Genomic DNA, 20,288 nt, shown 5'->3' on the forward strand with positions numbered 1-20,288 from the left:
CTAACGAATTTTTCATGGATAGTAAATCCGTAATTTGATGACAAAAGATTCTCAAACATTCATGAAATGGAATAGTAAACACAGCGCGCTTTCATGTCTTGAATCTTGGATATATCATTATGTGGGAGAGGCAGGGAGGGGAAAATGCACTTTCTCTCTCTCTCTCTCTTTCTCTTTTTAATCTTCCATAAAGAGCAATGAAAGAAAAATCGAAAACTGTTCCTATTTTGTATCTACAGTTCCTAAATAGAAATTACAATTTTTGCAACAATAATTGGCGTACGCAGAATTTTGTCGCGAGGTGTTTCAAGTTTGTTTAGATTTTAGTATTTATAGTAATAATAACAATACATTGTTTTTTGATTGATTGATTGATTTGCTTTATTTTACTTCGCCTTTTGTGCCACTTTTGGCTAATTTGCGAAGATGGTGATGATATGATGAATGAACACTCACATACAGTGGCGCAGGAACGGGGGGGGGGGTACAGGGGTACATTGTACCCCCAAATTTTTAAAGGGGGTACTGTACCCTAGTAAATCGAGTTGTACCCCCTTTTGGTAATTTTACAGCAGACGGAAGGTGCTACTGTTAAAAGAACCTATTTTCAATTCACCCAATAAAAAAAGTGTATATTGTTTATAATTTATGAGCATTATCTTTCTTACCACAGAAATTCAATCCATTGCAAACTTATTCTACTACATTGTGCTTGCTACTAGTTAGTTCATTGACCTGTGTTCTTGGTAACCTCCTTAAGGAGATGAAAATTGTTTAAAATGTGTGTGGAACGATGGAACCATATTTGCTCTCAGAAAATCATGCTGCAGACGAATGCTAAAGAAGTGGTCTCGTCGATTCGAAGATAAGATACAAATCTTCATCAGAAGAGTATATGACTGACTCCATTTTCTTTTGAATGTTTAAAATGTAATTTTTCGAAACGAAATATTTACACAAACGAGACGAGACACGACAGACCAACTTGGGGGGTACAATGTACTCCTGTACCTCACCCATATTTTTCATAACTTTGTAAGATGGTGTACGGAAAACTATACTTAAACCTATATTTTAAGATATTTTTTTTGGAAATAGAGTCCCGATTAGCCTATTTGAGCATGAAGTGAATCTAGAATAAGTTTTAATAACTTCAGATGGAAACCGAAACAAAAATAAGCACAAACAAGAACGAGAAAGACCTCACCACACAGAAGATGAGATGAGGCTGTGACAATTCTCGACTCATCGCATAGCGATATCATTCCTAGGTGAAATTAAATTTTTCCTAGACATTTAAACAGGATGCAATTTGCGACTTTATCAGGGGGACTTATTTTTACCTATGTATTAGGGTATACTTATAATTGGATATTAATTGCTTATAATCTAATTGTGATATCGAATGCAACACAAACACAACGCCATTTTAAGTTAAACCCTAAAGTCAAACTGTACATTACATTAGTCAGATGAATGAACGACATAAATGAGATTCACTGCAGGTTCTATTGGTATATTTTGGATTGGATGGATTCACAAGGTGTTTGATTCATTTATTTTACTTCGCATTTCTGCCACTTTTGGCTAATCGCGGAGATGAGGATGAGTGATGATATGATGAAATTGATATACGCTCACAAATAACACCCATGCCCAGGCCGGGATTCAAACCTGGGACCTCTGACGTCATAGCGCGCTATGCTAACCCCCATCGTCACGGAGGCCGGCGAGGTGGGAATGCGTTTTGGATTTTCTCTGTAGATGCGAAAATTTTTAACTGTGACGCGCACATGCTTTTCCTTACATTAAAGTTTACCTTTTCACATAAACGAGAAATTGACATGTCACCCAAAAACACACGCATGCACCTGCATTTAATACCATTACATATGAAAAGAAACCTTGGCCGGCTCTTCATATTGTCCACCAACGATTGAGCATATAACTTCCCTTGTTTCCTCTGAGATCTGAAGGATTTCGGTTTTGTATATGTAATGATAAAGTGCTTGCAGAGTGTCATTAGGTACAGCTAATTGTAATTATATAAGAAATAAATGCTTTGTCAAATGTTTCACAAATATTTCAAACTTAGACTTCTTACGAGTTGATCGGGAACCATCTCAACTCGAGTTTTATTTTCTTTTTTAATACAACGCCCCATAGGTGTCTGAGAAAATACCAAATACATGGCTTCTAAAAGGCATTGGATGTGGTACACATCTGCCATAAATTGTTTAAGATATTTTTATGCGTAGCTATGGCACTTTAAAATTAGAATGAAAAGAACTGAAGTGGAACTCCATAAGTATTATATATTTAATAATTTAATTTCTATATCCATTGGGTGGGAGATGATTATTTCTGGTTGGGGTGGACCAAGATCCTCCTCATCCCCTTTAATCTCAACCTGCATTAAAATGAATAGATGTATCTTTGTTCGCAATTTTCACATTTAAAACTCCTGATTTTCCGTTCCGTTAAATTAAAACAAACCCCGAACGAGGTCCAGAGCTTTATATGTTTCAGAATTTTTATCTGGTTTTAAAATCTGTTGTTTTTTTTAATTCTAAGAAAAACAAAGAAAAAATATTTATGCAAAATATGCATTAAATAACAGGACATTCGTGTGTGTTTTTCTAAAATATAATATTTCACATTATACTTAGATATCAAGGACGTATTTAAGGGGGGGTTCCTGATCCCCCTCCCCGAAAGACTTACCAAGTAGTAAAAGTAAATAATCAAAATATTGTTTGGCTTTTGTTCGATGATTATTTCCGCTGAACTTATTGAAAGGCAAGGAATTTGACGCATACAGCTTTGAAGGGTTCCAAACATTTATGGACACTACTAATATCATCCACAATCAGGAACTTTATTTTTCATTAATTGGATCCAACTCCTTTTTTGTTATTTAATAAATATTCAATTATTTTTCTATTTGACATTAAATTCCTTGCCAGGGCAGTTGTTTTTATGCAAATCTTGTCGATCTTAACTACACGTAAGCTAGATAATAAATACGTGCTGTTATATCTATATTATTTTACTATATTTTACCTATTCATGAAATAATAATAATTCATTATTAATTAATTTACATATTTAATTAATATTTTAATTTAATTAAATATAATAATAATTATTATTATTGTGACACTTGGTTTGAAGTAGTATGTGTGTGTGCGTATATATATATATATATATATATATATATATATATAATATTGAATTTTGTACCCCCCCAAATTCAAAACGTTCCTGCGCCACTGCTCACATACAACGATGCCCAGGCTAGGATTCGAACCCGGGACCCCTGGCGTCGTAGCGCGATGTGCTAACCACTCCGCCACGGGAGCCGGCAATACATTGTTTTTATTATAACATTTATTAACAATAGTAATCTAATAATATGAACTGTTTATATTTTCGTGTGACACTAGTTAGTTTAAAACAGAGCACGAATTAAACATTTCTTCAGTTTGCCCAGTCAGTGATCACAACAGGTTCATTGAATGGACAGTGTTCCATAAGATATACACATATCATTCTGATCATGTACAATTAACTACACGTATGCTAAAATTGTAGTTTTACAACTTTGCTTTTACAACGAGAGCAAAGTTATGCGTTACTGAATTAGTAGTCTTTCTGTATTATTTTCTGCAGATAAAGTTTATTTCGTGGTGAAGAGTAATGAATAGGATGATGAGAACAGACATTGCCATCTACATCGCAGGGAACGGAGTAGACTGGTTTTTCTCGAGGTACATTTATTTTTCTTGCTTAAGTAACAGTTTCTTATGTAGATATACCGGGTGGGCCAGACTCAATTAGACAGCTTTTGATTAGATGTTATTTTTATTTTTTCTTCATTTTATTTTTATTGACAAATGTTAACAATTCCAACGGCTATAAAATTGTTACAAAAATGGAATCACACACACATAAGTCATTGATTTTTAAGATAGTGGTCGACCTGGGCACCATCTAAGTCAACAAAGGCTTGTAGACGCAAAGCAACATTTTCACACGCCTTCCTACGCATGTTAACCTGAACATTCTTGAACTCCTGAACAATTACCTCACGCATATGTTGCTCACTGTCAATGGGATTAGCGTACACCTTGTGTTTGAGGTAACCCCAATGGAAAAAGTCTGGTGGGTTGATGTCGGGTGATCGGGCTGGCCAGTCCACAGGCCCTCGACGGTCAATCCAGCGATCAACCTCGTTCACAGCATACCGTATGATGCAGCCATCTATCGACAACAAAATGTACTTTCCAATTTTTCCGTATGCTGTTGGATTTATTGGTTACTAATGTTCGAAAACTGCCCAATTGAATCTGGCCCACCCTGTATACTGTTCCAATTTTTGCTTATTTGAAGTACAAATAACAAGAAAAGAAAAAATTCTGACAAACAGGTAAAAAATTACTGGGCTACAAAAATAAAAAAATCATACACGGACACAAACAATGAGCTTCTTAAATATTCATGAACAGCAGTGCACGTAGATACACTATGTAATACAATAAGAACAAATACATGACAACGAAATTCTCACAATAATTGGAAAGCGCCCTGTGTTTCTGTACATTACGTTACATAAGCTAATAATAGCTACTTTGCGAACAATTTATATGACAAAATCAGTCTCAAAGGTAAACGTATTCTCTGTTGCTATACAAAACGCCTCCTGTGCACTGCAATACATAAATAAGTTCAAATTCATGAAGAAATTAGCCTCTGAATACTTACTATAGTAAAATCTGTTGCTGTACGTTATGTGTAGGCCTCCCAGAAATAACTACTTCCAACTATGCCACAAACAGTGCATACGTTACCTACAAAGGTTACCTCGTTTAGAAAGATTCTCCTTCTTGATCAGTTTGCCGGTGTTTTTTTTTCTTCCCTTCTATTTTGGGCTTGGATTATTCTCGTGGGATTTCGGATCTGCATTGAACACGTGTGCCGTGGATAGACAAGTTTTGGTAGTAGACACTCAACATAGAATTGTTGTAGCTGCGTTTCCATATTCTTCTTCCAGAATTGATCATCTCTCTGGATGTATTCTATTTTAACACCTTTCTGTGTCCACAGACCAAAGATACAGTACCTTCTCCGTGTAATAATTACTATTACCCTACACGTGGTAATAGTAATTATGTGTGGTGTTCACGATATTGGCGTTAAGCTCTTCGTCAAATTTCCAGAAAGTTACTTTCTTCGTCTTGATGGCATGTGCAGGTGTTACATATTTGACAGAAAAGGGACACTTAATTTCCATAATTGCATAACGAAATAAATGTTAGATACAGTGAAGTTTCTGATAGATATTGTATACATATTGTTATGAGTTGTAGTATGCATAACCTTCTTTGTAATATCATTCAAAGCCGTGCTATCCCAATATAATCCTTGCCTTCCAATAAGTTCAGTCTCTTCAGATAAAGCTAACAACCATCATATACAACAAATGCTAAACGAGTATTGTTATTATTTTATTACTTGGTAATCTTTTCGTTTGGGGGAGGGGGTCCAGACGCCCTAAATAAATCCTTTATGTCTTTCAAAGTCTTATGATCTCAATCCTAATCATTGCCTTCCAAAATATTCAGAGTAAAAATAGTAGTACTTGATAAGTATTTCGGGTGCTATACTTCAAAGCCGTATTATATTTATAGCTATAATCCTTCCTTCCAATACCCGTTCAGAGGAAATTATCCATCGAATATGCAAAAATTGCTAAAGGAGTACATTTACATTATTTAATTTTAGTACTTCATAATCCTTTCGGGGGGGGGGGGGGGTCCGGACCCCCAGCAAACTTGTTCTACGTATTATAGCGTAATATTTGCCAAGGAGACCGATTTAATTGAATTACTCAAAATAACGTTACTGATTTACGTACGTACAATGTAAACGTCTAATGGAAACCGATAAATACTTCCCCATTTGATTATGTAGTAAACGGATAGGTATTATTTATATTTCATTCTGAACCCTTATTTTGCCGGCTATTTTGTAGCGCTTGAAACTTCATTGTTGTTTCTGCAGCAGACGATTTTCTCGGAGCCCACATCTTACGCCAAACACACTTTCTGCCGTCACCCATATTTTGCAATTGAACACGTCCAGTTGACGCAAGCACACTTCCCTGTCTCATGCGATCGTGTTTTGTCTTCACGAGCTATTTTGTTGTATCCCTCCGCGTTCTAATGTGGGTGGGGTTTAGAACGCTTCTAACTATCTGCACGAGATGTCGCCACAGTGCAGGGAGACTTTTACGTATTGCAAGGGTTTCGTTTTTTTCAAACAGTCTCAAAATAGGAAAACTGACTTCTACAGTGATGATGTTAATGTCAAGTACAATGAACATTGCATATCCCCAACAAAACAGTTTTCCATAAGCTTGTGTGGTTAACGAGATAATTGCCTGTGAAAATTACGGTTTTCCACATTTTTATGCCCAATTTACTTATTAAGCAGGTTTTTTTTTTAAATTTCGGCTTTGTAGGAGATACGCAGCCATATTTTCTGAAGGATAGAAAACAAACCCCGAGGTCCTATCTTTGCTCGTAACTGAAAAATCTGTTTAAAACGGAACGTCTGCACTGCGCGTTTTCGTCGCGGTATGAAGGAGCCTTAAGGTCTGCAAACAGGAAAAAGTCACTGGGGCCAGATCTGGAGAATATGGTGGATGGGGAAGCAATTCGTAGTCTAATTCATATAATTTTGCCATCGTTTTCATTGATTTGTGACACGGTGCATTGTCTTGATGAAACAGCACTTTTTTCTTCTTCAAATGGGGCCGTTTTTTCGTGATTTCGTCCTTTAAACGCTCCAACAACGCTATGTAATAATCGCTGTTGATGGTCTGGCCCTTTTTGAGGTAATCGATGAATATAATACCATGCGCATCCCAGAATACTGATGCCATAACCTTGCCAGCCGACTGTTGCGTCTTTCCACGCTTTGGATTCGGTTCATCACGTGCAGTCCACTCGGCTGACTGTCGATTGGACTCTGGAGTGTAGTTATGGAGCCATGTTTCATCCATTGTAATATATCGACGGAAAAATTTGTGTTTATTACGGTTGAATATCGCTAAACATTGCTCCGAATCATCAAAACGTTGTTGCTTTTGATCGATTGTTAGCACGCGCGGCACCCATTTTGCACACAGCTTTCGCATGTTCAAATATTCATGCACAATATGTCCAACACGTTCCTTTGATATTTTTAAAGTCTCAGCTATCTCGATCAACTTCACTTTACGATCATTTAAAATTATTTTGTGGACTTTTTTGATGTTTTCGTCGGTAACAGCCTCTTTGGGGCGTCCACTGCGTGCATCGTCTTCGATGCTCATTTCGCCTCGTTTAAATTTAGCAAACCACTTCTCAACGGTTGATTTTCCTGGTGCAGAGTCCGAATAATGTTTATCAAGCCAAGCCTTGGCTTCAACAGTATTTTTATTCGCCAAAAAGCAATGCTTTATTAACACACGAAATTCTTTTTTATCCATTTTTTCACAATAACAAAAGCTGCTTCACTCACAATGCTATATCTCACGAACTAATTATCCGGCAGCTGTGAAATTTATACACGTATCTTTTGAAGGTTAGTACTAAGTAAAAATCACATGGATTTAATTCTAGTAACGCCATCTATGAGTCAGCCTATGAACTTTTTAGCCCAACTGTTAGAGTTCTGACCAGCATCATACAAGGAAAATATGGTATACCTCCTTGTCAAGAGTTACTACAACGGGAATTAGCATTTTTCCTCTCATGGAACTTACATTTGCAAATAAATTAACATAAATCCAATTACATAAAATTAATTTTAAAACATACATTATTTCCAAATTGCATGTGTACATATGTTTCTACAAATAAGCTTGCGATAACGTAAGTTAATCGTGCGTCTTACTGCCATCTAGTAGTTTTCATGGTAACTATCAATATCTTGCTATTGTAAAAATCCATTTAAGGAAAACCTATTTGCAACATAGCTATTGAAAAATCGACATTTGTGGAAAACTAGTTTCAAATTCGTGATTAAGGGCAAGCTTATTCAGAAAATAATAAAACTTTAACATAAACAATTTCTTGTTGCGCAGTGTAATCATTAGTAACAGAAATGAGACTGCATACGAGACAGGCATTGGCAGATACGAGACGCAGAACGAGAAGACTTTGGCAATCAGAGACGAGAACGAGATTACCCGAGACTAGGCCGAGTACAAGATAAACTTTGCAAAATGTATAGAGAGAAGAAGTGGTGGAGATTAAGGGGACAAGGGGGGCAGTTGCCCCTACACTTTTTGCCACTTCTGCCCCCGCACCATGCTAACCTTATGTACCAAAGGAAATTAAACTGTCCTTGCCCCCCTAATTTTTTAACCTTGCTATCCTAGTTTTGGAACCCAAACGCCGCCCCTAGCGAGAAGGGAACAGATCGTCATTCACAAGTCAGGACAAGAATGTCTTCTCGTCCCGTTCATGGTTCGATACCCGGTGGAGGATCATGGTGGTTCGGATCCCACTTTAAACTGTAGGTCCAGTCCCGATTAGCCTTACTGTGCATAAAGTGGACTTGAAACAACAAATCGTCCGTCCATGTACCATCCCTGCCAGAAACTGTAAGCCAGTTATTTTTGGAATCAAACTGTCCGAAATCTAGAAACTGCCAACAGAGTTGACACAGTTACGACAGTCAGTGCTTGAAACTCTGTGACAAGATAATGACTATTGAACTAGAAGAAAAGCATTCAAAACCCCATTTAGAGAAATTAAAGAGAAAACTTTGCTCGACAATTTCCTGCCCCAGAAGTCCAACACAAAAGGTTACAGGAGCACAAAGGCTTGAAGAAAATTACAGAGGCAAACACGCTCAAAGGTTTCGTTTCAGCAAGGAAACCGTGGGAACCTTTCATAGAAATACAACTGACTCCTCAGGCCAGGTCCATTTCCGAGAATATGTGAGAACCTCTCCTCCTGTTGTTCCCGTAGGACCCCCGCCCCCTCTTTCCCCTTCTGGCACTAGGATGCGCCAGGACTCAGTAGGCACAAACAATAAACATAGCCTCATGCGAAGTAATTAATTTCGGAAAATGAACACTTTGCTGTCTTCATAACGAAGTCATCTTACTTAACACTGCCTACAGTGGCGGCGAATTGGGTTCCAAATTCGGTGGGGTAAGGTGCCAAAACTGAGGGGGCATAGACAGTATATTTGCCTTTGTAGATAAGGTTTAGCATAGTGTCGGGGCCAAAGTGGCGCCGCCTGCCTGCGCAGAGTACTTTTTTAAACATTAAACCAGTGGCAACTCGTGGCTTTTAGGAAGTTATGATCAACAGACCAAAAGAGAGAACAAAGAAAATACTTTGAAAATGTGTTCAATTAAACAGGCACACGTATCACTTGTCCTGTCCACTGCATTTAGAATGTTAGCTGCAACCCTGTACCCAAGGGGGCCATGCCCCTCCAACAATAAAATATTTACATGCGATCCCAAAAACGAAAATATAACATTGACAATTTTTCAGATTATGAAATAATTTTCATTTTTCTCTTGCGTAAACGAATGGGTTGTTTGTGGAGATAGGCAAGCCCCAGAGGTCTGCATTCTGCAATATTTGGTCGTTTTATTTTTTTAACAATTGATGGCAGACTAACAGACGTCCCGATACCCGATTTGAATTCATTACAAGAATCATTGCTAATACGTAGGCCTACATCATTTACTTTATAAATATAGAATTATCGTGGCTGTTCAATGATACTGGTAAAAGAAAATTAAAGGAAATTTGAAAATATGACAATTTGCGGAATACAATACTATTCTAATACTTCCGAGAATTGAGTGTAAACAAGAAACACCAAACTGTACTATTGTGTGACAGCCTTGGTCTGTAAGTGATTGCGTTGCTGCTTGTTTGTCTGGTTGGGAAAGGTGGTGGTGGTGGTGGGGGGGGGGGGGGTCTATGGGGAGTTTTAATTTTTTCCCAACTCTGCAATTGTATGTCCAGCTGCAATACTACCATAGCGTCGTTGTCGCATCTAATACTCCACCAGTATTTCGAATCTTCCCCCACTAAAAGAATACAAAATTCCTGTGTATGGGACTAATTAGCTTGCATAAATTCACACACCGCGCCACTTGTTTCGATAACAACCTCGAACTTTTGAGTGAACCAAGCTGGTTCGACCACAGATATTATGTATATACGTCTATCTGTGGTTAGACGTTCGTGGGGTCATCCCTGCCTGTCGTGTGTATTGAGGACAGCGTTGCCAACCTCCTGATAACAAGAATTGCTGCTTCAGCTCTTAAACTATGCTAAATGCAACTAATTATGTAGTTTTATGTTCAATTTATGCAGCTATTTTGGAGTTGTGGAACTTGGGTTATCTATTGTTTACTACAGTTAAGCAACATTGAGAATTTCGCCCATCAAATCAATTACAATGTATAGTGTGCTTGAAAAAGTTGGAGTTCGACGATTGGGAACGGCGGCCCGTATGTTTTATTTGTGACCTCCAACTTTCTACCGATTTCCTTGCATAAAATGTTCATTTCCTAATCGGGGAGTATAAAGAAAAGATTAAAACAAGAGGATGGACCGGGATGTGATTGTAAAACCTTGTCCTTTAGTCGGCATACTTTCTCTTGTTTGGAACAAGCCCGCTAGAGAAGTACAAATGAGATATAAAATATCTTTCCTCAAAGTACTAGAGACGTTCAATATATAAGTTTCCCTGTGCTATAGAATATTGTATAAAGCAATGCCATTAAAAAGAAGCACATAGTTGACAAGCGCCATCCTTCGTCTACAAGGAGCAACAATCTATTCGTTATCAGACGTGAAGGCGCATGCGCTCAAGGGCGAAAAGTAAATGCTTGTTCGGAAAACGCGGGCTCGCGTCATAAGGAGTTCAGAAGCATGGATGCTAAAGACGTTCTGCTTATGGACTTTTTGGAACAAGAAAGAACAATTAATGCTGACCGTTATTGTAAAACATTGCATAAACTGAAAAACGCAATCCGACATAAGCGACCAGGTCTCCTGTCAGCTGGTGTCATTCATCTTGACGATAACGCTCGCCCCCATTGAGCATTGACAACACAACACAAAATTGAAGAATTGGGGTGGGAACGGCTGCCCCACCCTCCATATAGCTCCGATTTATCGCCGAGTAATTTCCATATTTTTCCGGTGTTAAAGTCTGGATTGCAAGGTTACCGTTTCGAAACAGATGAAGAAGTGAAGCGGAATGTGAGAATAGTGCTCAATAGCCAGAGCCCTGATTTTCTTGCAAAGGGTATGGACAAATTGGTGAAACGGTGGGACAAATGCCTGAATCTCTATGGGGATTATGTGGAGAAGTGAGGAAGGATCCTCCTACACATGTATGTATAGTTTTCTAATGTATCTTAAAAATAAAATGTTTTACAGCATACGGAAACTTATATATTGTACGAACCACGTATCTTCCTTTGAATTAAATTTATCTGTCTCTCAAAGACGCGCGTTTAGAGCACATTGCCAAACACAGTGTGCCGGATGCCAGCGAAGTTCAAATTATGCTAGGTTTAGAGCAATAATCCACGGTTGTCATCGCTGAATGTAGGAAGCCCTCGATGCTTCCTCGCTGGCCATTTAACTGAGCAACCCCGTCCCCCTCCCTTCCACACCCCTCGCCCATCCCGCTGTAGGTGGAAGATCGAGGTTCCTCAGCAGCAGGAACAACTGTCGTCTTTGGGCGGCAGATGGAGCAAGCCATGAGCAAGCGAGTGACAGCGAACAGTAGCAAATCTAGTAAAATGTCCGCATTGCGCTCATTATTTAATAACGTGCATTAAACTCCTAAAAAAGTAGGAAACTGGAAATAAGTGTAAATGAACTGCAGTGGCGTGCGGTGATATTTAGACCAGGGTACGCAACATGGGCGAACTGAAGAGAGGGGTTAGAGGGGTCAGGACCCCCCCCCCCCAATCCATCGTGTTATACAGAAAATTACTTTTTCCAAAATTTTGTAATTGGAAAGTTATCATCCTTGCATCATTTTCAAATAACAGGAATCAATTTTTGGAACGGCACAGCAGCATTTATCACTCCTTGCACCCTTTTGTAACACCTTCATTCATCGCGCACAAAAGTTGTTGCTTGAGAATAAAGAATCACGCCATATTTTAATTATTTTTTTACGAGGAACATGCCCTGAAGATTAAGGGGAGCAGAAGTTATTTAAGCTTGATTTGTGCACACGGAATCTAATTGAAGCTAGTTTAAAATAGGATATAATCTTAAACGCTACCAGAGAGATCCAAATGTAACGAGGTAAGATATATGTATGATCTTTTATATTTATATTCGCAAATATATTCTGATGTAGCTACGTACAGTCCAACAATTGACTTCCATTAATTCCTTCATGCAGCGCAATGAACATTGAACGCGAACGAACTAGCATAATGATTTTTCGTGCTTTCGTATGGCATGTGATAAGTTTGATAAATGTCAGTATCCTCCGTATACTCTACTATTTGACACACCTTTCTCAGAGGAAACCAACGAACAAGGCCAACAACATAGTTTCCGCTTTTTCTGCTGCCAGTCAACTGTATAGTTCTATTTTTTTTCTGAAAATGCGTAACATACTGCTTACCATCATTCATAACTCCTGCTTGAAACAAGTCCTGCAAATCAGGAACACACACACCTACCATTTCGGATTGTTTGCACTTTTATCATTATTATGCCGAAAATCCCATCTCCAGAATGTCATCAATAACTCCCGAATCCTCTCCCCCCTCCCCATTCACTAAACCGACAAACAAGCAAATAATATGAACGAAACATTTGCTGCAAATTTCACACCATAGAAGACAGCAAAGGTCAACCTCCCACGGTAACAAACAAGTGTCTCAGCCCCGAAAACAGCGCGTTCTTGTGGATGAATGGTTCGTGGTGTTGCCAGTCGATGAAATATTTTGTAGAAAGAAGATAATAAAGCTCACGAGAAAAATGCGTCAGCATACAATGGTATTCATCCCAGCACAGTTCAAAAGCTAAAAAAGAAATATTGTGCACAATATACCATCCATATACACCACATTTTTAAATGTCTTGGAGGGGGGGGGGCTCATTATCGAATCCCATAGTAGCATTGTGTTTACTTTTTTTCTATTCATTCATATTGTCGGGTCAACAGTCAACTCAACACCCATCCTCATCAACTTATAGGCTGAAATGCAAATGAAGTTAAATCAAATGTTGATCTCTGGAATCTGATAAACAGATACTCTCAAAGAAAGTATTGTGTGAAACTTGCAAATTGTTCACATAATTTCCCCCTGAGACAGTGACGACGCCAAAAAGGGGTTCACGCGCAAAACTCAATCCTCAGTCGGTCAGTCCATTCTGCTATCCTCGCCTCCCTAACGCAAAAACCTTGCTAGTGTAATTTTAACCTCGCATAAATATTTTATATCTGATAGTTTACGCATATATTCTACCACAAAATATCCTTGCCCTCCTCTTAGCAATCATTTTTTTATTATTATTGCAATCGAGCACAGTGATCTATCTACGCGTGACTTCTAAATGTGAGTAAGCTAAACATTCCAGAAAGATATATATATGTTGACTACTGCCAACACTGCAAACGCTGCCAAAATCCTTGGTATCCTGGCTTCCCAGACCTCTGTGCTTTGAACAGGGAAACGCAGGATGAGGCGAGCGCGGGCATGGTCGGGGCTGATCTGAGCCAATTGGGCTGCCTTCCGAAATTCTAGGGTACTCAAGAGAAGCGGCTGCGTTTGCTCGCGGAAATCGGCAGAAACGCGGATCGGGTATGGGATCGTGTGGGTTGCCGAAGGCACATCGGGATCTTTCGGGACTGCGTCCAGGAAGGCCAGATGGTGCAGACGACACAAGGCAGTCAGTAGCGTGTTCGTGCGGAAATCTGAATTTCTTGCAGTGGAAGTTCGGAACGATAATTGTCGAATTAAAAATTGTAAAATATTTATTATTTTCTTATTGTGTTGTGGGTACGCATTGCGTACCTTGCGTACCCAGAATGCACGCCGCTGATGAACTGTAGGAAGTTCCTCACTTCCTACATGGAGGAATCGCCCCTGAATGAAACGTCATGAGTAGTAGGCCACGGATTGCAACACGATATCGGCAGCACAGTTACAAATGTGTCTTAAATAGGCAGAGAACTGACATGGTTTAAACGTGGTATTTCTAGTGTATGTATGGATAAAGTGTAATAGTTGCAAGATGTGTTGGTTTCGTTGAGCTGATACCGTGTTGCATTTCGTGGCCTACCAGTGATGACGTAAATCAAGCGAATCTGTACAGGCTTTCTTACAAGTAGAGCTCGAATTTGGCCTTAAATGCTTATTTTCTTTTCTTGTTCTTAGCCTTCTAATACAGAATATCGTGTCAGGATATATCAGTCACTACATTTAACATTTATGTCTACAATAGCCTGTTTAAAAATGCTTAAAAGAGGTGAAACGTTTGTTTTGGTGCCTTCCTGCCTCACTGATTGATTTATGGTATAGGAAATTGAAACGCTTGGCACGTATCGTTGTTGATAACCATCTCAGGCTGTTTGAGTTTGTTCAGCCATCTACCATACATAATGTCGAGAATGTGCATGGCCTCTTCGATGACGTAGCGGAACGTCGATGCCTTGTAATCAAGGGTCCCGGGTTCGCTACCCGGTAGAGGCAGTTATACTCTATCCCCGGAACTGTGAAGCAAGGCCACGCATAGTGACAGAGAAGGGTGGATCGAATGCGCAGAGCGAAGCAGTTCCTTCTCATCGTGTGGAGCCGTCTCGCGTTACTACTTGCGCAGAATTGTTTTCGTTCGCTTGCTCTAGAGATACCCGGGACAGAGTATAGGAATTCCGAACGGTATGTCCAGTCCCGATTAGCCTATCCGTGCCATGAAGGCGACTGGTTGTTTCACAAATGACAATGTGTATTCAAAACCGCCCGTTTTATTTGAAACACCCTGTACTTACGAGTGGAACCTCGAAGAGGAAAAAGACGCCTTTTTAGCTTTCGTGAAGAAGTTGGGAAGATCGGGGCGGGCGGGGGGGGGGAGAGGAGGGATCCGTGATTTATTCAGATGTAACATACGATGTTTACTGACGTTGTCAATGTGTCATAAAAGTTGATGGTATTTCTATTTCCACTGTGAAGAGTTCGGGAACGGCCTTCTTCGTTCGGGAATTCAATCTCCAGAGTGTTTACTACCTCTGATCAATAGCACGAAATCCCCATTTATACATTGGCCATTAAAAGAAAAAAGAATGGAACCACCAAAGGTTGAATCCAGGACGATCGTGATACTTTTAACAGCTGCAGTTGCAACTGGCTTTTCAGTTGAGGATTTTGTTACAGTGAGTGAAGTTCTTTCTTAATACACTCGTATTCTCCTGTAAGTATGCTCTGTTCATGTTGATTCACTTGGATTGAGAACCATGTCAATTTTTCTTAAGGCTGCGCTAAGGTCAGTGTTGTCAGTCGCACATAAATGGAGCTAAAAATCACATTCAAGGGGCTAGATTTCCCCGTTTGATTTGAGTTGTTTTTTTAAGTCCACTTTATGCACTGGATTGAACCTACAGTTTTAAGTGAGATCCGAATCACTCTATGTCTCCATCGGGTATCGAACCGAGGAATCCTTGATTACAAGGCGACAACGTTACCACTGTGTCATCAGGGAGTCTTAGATTGTTCCAAAAAAACTTGACTGTCCCTTTTTACTTTTTACAAAGAAAAAAGATTGCGGCTGCATCACGTATCCATCCACATTTATCCTGAATTTCTTGCCGTGACGGAGTAGTTAGCACAGCGTGCTACGGGTCCAGGGCTCCCGGGTTCGGTTCCCGATCTGGGCATGGATGTTCTTCGTGAGTTTCCCTTCATCAATCGTCCTTATCTTCACGAATAGCTGAAAGTGGCAGAAAAGTAAAGTAAAGTAAACCAATCAAATCAATCAATTCAGAATTTTTAGAGACAACACGATATAAATTGGAGTTTTGTGAAAGAATTTAAGGGGTGTTCAGAAGGCATTGAGGAATTTTTGGTAGGGTGTTGAGGGTATGACGTAACTTATCCTAATGGATAGGTATTTTGAAAAGATCCAAAATTCGAACTCGGAATATTTGGAAATCTCTTCGAAAAAGTGGTGGGATACTCGCAAATCAACACCAATTTCCAGGCCATACGCTTTGCCATTTTATTTACCACTTAATCTCGTCGTTACGACTGACCGAAAGCGACGTTAAAGAACCGAAATGTAAACATCTTATTGTTATAGATTAATCCCCCTTTTGGTGTGCACTTGCCTTTAGTTTTTAAAAGTAACAGTTATTCTACGACACTTAAATTGTTAACTCGAAAATTTGTAACGTGGGGGAAGAGCTAAATTTGGCAACCCTGTCTCTCATTCTAAGTCTTCTCTGGATGCTAAGGTGAAAAGATTTTTTGTGGAATCTCCTAAGGCAAGGAAACTAAGCTTCGTTGCATGCAAAATTTAGAACATCCATGCTTTATTGCAATTCGTCATTCCTAATTGAAGATTAGATTGCTACATTCATTTCGAACGTGGTAGTCGAGTATGATAAGGGAAGTCATTGTTTGATATGAGAAAGTATTTAAGCCATATTTATGTATAGAGATAGTAAAATAATAAAAGAATATCATTCATACAAAACTGACTCCTTGTTCCATTATTAATTTGTTGAGTTCCTGCGGGACGGCACGGGTTCGATCCCGGGTTCTGTGTATAGGGCCGTCGGGAACCCACCATCGTGAGGAAATTGGGGAGCTACGTGTGAGTAGCGTAACCAAGTCTCGGAAATCTCCTACAACGGCTGGGGGTTCGACGTGCTAACCCCACGTCATCCCATTACCGGTTGAAGAACTCCACACCTCTAGGTAGAATACGTAAAACTGAATACGTAATCTCTGAACTGTCCAGAGATTGATGAAGACTTTCATTATGCACCAGAAATTTAAGTTGTTGTTGAGTTGGTGTTTTAAGTACACTTTATGAACGGATGGGCAAATCGGAACTGGACCTACAGTTGTAAATGTGAACCGAACAACTATGAGCCTGCACCGGGTATCGAACCTGGACCCGTTGATTACAAGGCGACCACGTTCCTAATACACCATCGGATAGGCCCTTAAAACACAAGTAAAACACATGGTAGTCTTAGTATTTTTTTATTACAATAATGAACATTGGTTGTATGTAATTTCTTTGCAAGAAAATTTGCAGTGGAAAGTAAATGTAAAAGTAACTTTTCAAGTACCAGTAACTGAGTTACCTACTTTTTAAAATTTGTAACTCTATGACCTTTGTAACCTCAACACGGTTACTTTTAAAAGTAACTTTCCGAACACTGGTTCCTATAGGCGTTACTTCTGTAGAAGAGTGCTTTTAGCTTAACCCTAGCTTACGCGAGGGGGATCTGTTAGGCCCAGCCACCACTTTTATGTTTTAGAATTTTCAACTGTGAACATTTTTATAAAAAAATGGAAATAAGTTACATTGTTCTCTAGGGTGTTCAAAATATTTCTGTGTTACTTTTGTTAATGAAAACATAAAAGTAATGAAATAGTAGGGAAAATGTACTAGGTAGACCTATCAGGCGCCATCTTTGAATGCCTGACACTCATGCCAGTGAGAGTGTATACAATTGGTTGTTAATGATGGTAATTTTTGTAATTATTATAAATAATAAACTGCACATATAATCAAGAAAGAAAACAGTGATTCAATAACAAAATTGTTTTTTGTTTTTTTAAATTTAATGATAAGAAAAAGCGTGGGCCTGTGTGCCCCCCCCCCCCTCAGGTACGTAAGTTTCTCGTACGACACAGGTTAAGCTAGGGTTAACACGCTTTCTTTCCTTTTCCAGCGCCGGAGGGAGGAGTGCGAGCGTAAAGCTCGGAGGGGGGAGATGGACCCCCGTCTGGAGTTCACCTTCCAGCTCCTCATGGACGGAACTGGACTCCCTCGGAACGAGATCATGGACCATGTTTTCGACGGCGATATGGTGAGTAACAGAATTCCTAGCCAGGGCGGTTTCTGTAGGGAGATGTGGGGAAGTTCCACTTTTTTTTTTGTTTCAAATATGTATCCCAAAGCTGAAAAGGGAAGGGGGGGGGGGCAATTTTGGGAGTGAACTTCCAATTACACTTTGGAGAGCAGTGGTTCTTAACCTTCGTGAGCCCGGTAAATTAGTTGCTTGTTGTTTTTTTTTTTAAGTTGATGACACGATCCCAACTATTTTACTCGTAAATAAGTTTCAAGTAAAAAAAAACGTTATTAATTAATATGTGCCCTTGATAGTTAATATTAATAAATTTTGGAATTATCATAGAGAATAGGGTGGACCAGGGCATTACGGATCACAGGGCATTATGGATCAACGTAAGGTTCACGTGACCTGCAAAGAAAACTGTTGCAGGCACGAACTTGAAAAATATTGCCGATCATGCTGCCATCTGTCCGCTTACTCGCTGACTGTCTTTGTACGCTGTGGCAGTTGGCGCGCGTCTGTGACAAGTGATTGTTGTAAGCAAGTTGGTGGAGACGGTGCAGGAAAAGTACCCATTGTAAGTTTTGTTCGACGTTTGGTAAGGTTGCATTGTAGAATGTAGGGGTTTAAGTGCTCTACAATTTAACATGTGATAAGGTAGGGTGTGTTTTTGCGATGTGCCAGTATTTGATATGACTAACCCTATTTGTTATTATTTAAATGGACATATGTCGAGAATATGCAGATCAGGGCATTACGGATCGGCCAAAATGGGGCAAAACGGATCTCCCACTTTCAGTACGTTTTACGTACTTTTACTTAACAGTATCTCTTCTAACACGACGCTTTCAATTTCCAGATGGTTCGCTATTATCAAAAGAAGTCTACCAGAAATTCGTGGTCTGTAGTAGGAATGTGTGAAGCTGTGCGTTTGGTGACATCCGGAGAAAAGACTATTCGGCAAGCTGCGGAACTTTGTGGTGTGCCATATACTTCATTGCAACGAAGAACATCTTGTGGATCAGATGACGTTGGTCGTCCTGGTGTAAAGCAAGTGTTTAGTGATGAGTTTGAGCAGGCTTTTTCTTCGAGATTGTGTGATTTAGTTCGAAGAGGATTCGGGCTAACACCCAAAGCTGTGCCAAGATACGTTTTCAAGTTTGCAGAGAAAGAGAACATACCGCATCCCTTTAATAAAGAAAAAGGACTAGCAGGTGAAGACTGGTTCCATGGATTTAAGCAACGCCACCCAGAACTCAGCATACGCAAACCACAAAGTCTCTCGCAGGCAAGAGGTATGGCTATGACAGGTGCTAATGTTCAACAATTCTACGAGACGTTACAGCAGATAATGACAGACTGTAACCTACAAAATCGTCCTGAATGCATCTACAACCAAGATGAAACAGGATTTCCTTTGAACAATCGCCCCCCGCTAGTAGTAGCGCAGAAAGGCGCCCGTAATGTAGTGTCGATAACAACTGCCGAAAGAGGAGAAAATGTAACTGTTCTGGTTTGTGCAAGTGCAACAGGAGTGTTTATTCCGCCATTTGTTATATTTAAATGCATACGACGGCATGATGAATTTCTTGATGATATGCCTCCGGGTACAGATTTTTGTATGACAGATTCCGGATGGGTGACAGAAGATGCTTTTCGAGTGTGGCTTCAACATTTCCAGAAACACCGAGCTCCTGGAAAAGTTATTCTAGTTCTTGATGGACACCGTGCACACGTAGCACTTGACATTGCAGATACATGCCAAGAAAATAACATTGAATTGTTATTGCTTCCTCCTCACACCACACACATATTGCAACCTCTTGATGTCGTTGTTTTCAAACCCCTGAAATCGTATTATCACCAGTATGCAACTCAGTGGCAACACCAACACCATAATCGTACTATTAATAAATTTGTGTTTGGACATATTTTCGACAGAGCTTGGAGAGAGGCCGCAACAGTTGGGAATGGTGTCAAAGCATTTGAGACCACTGGAATCTTTCCACTAAACCGGCGTGCAATTCCAGCACACAAGTTAAATTTAATTGCTAATAGGGACAATTCAGATACAGCATCCAAGGATCAGTTTGATCTCTCATCGAGCAAGACAGCAAGTGGCAGTAGAGAAAGAGGCGATGGCACACAAGAACAAGTTCGATAATTATTGCCATCCCCACAGAAAGTGATGTCTA

At 39.6% G+C, this 20,288-nt stretch overlaps 1 protein-coding gene across 2 annotated transcripts in view; it reads left to right on the plus strand.

Annotated features, from left to right (window-relative positions):
• Dhc1 (dynein axonemal heavy chain 1) overlaps positions 1–20,288 on the plus strand; it is a 344,548-nt gene that overhangs the window by 30,662 nt on the left and 293,598 nt on the right. For both annotated transcript variants that reach the window (XM_083144626.1, XM_083144627.1), the window contains exon 2: positions 17,971–18,108. In XM_083144626.1, the coding sequence (XP_083000752.1) occupies positions 17,971–18,108 (138 nt within the window). The remainder of the gene's footprint in view (positions 1–17,970; positions 18,109–20,288) is intronic.

Source organism: Lepisma saccharinum, chromosome 23, assembly GCF_977018435.1.
Source record: "Lepisma saccharinum chromosome 23, izLepSacc3.1, whole genome shotgun sequence".
NCBI classification, from domain to species: Eukaryota; Metazoa; Arthropoda; class Insecta; order Zygentoma; family Lepismatidae; genus Lepisma; species Lepisma saccharinum.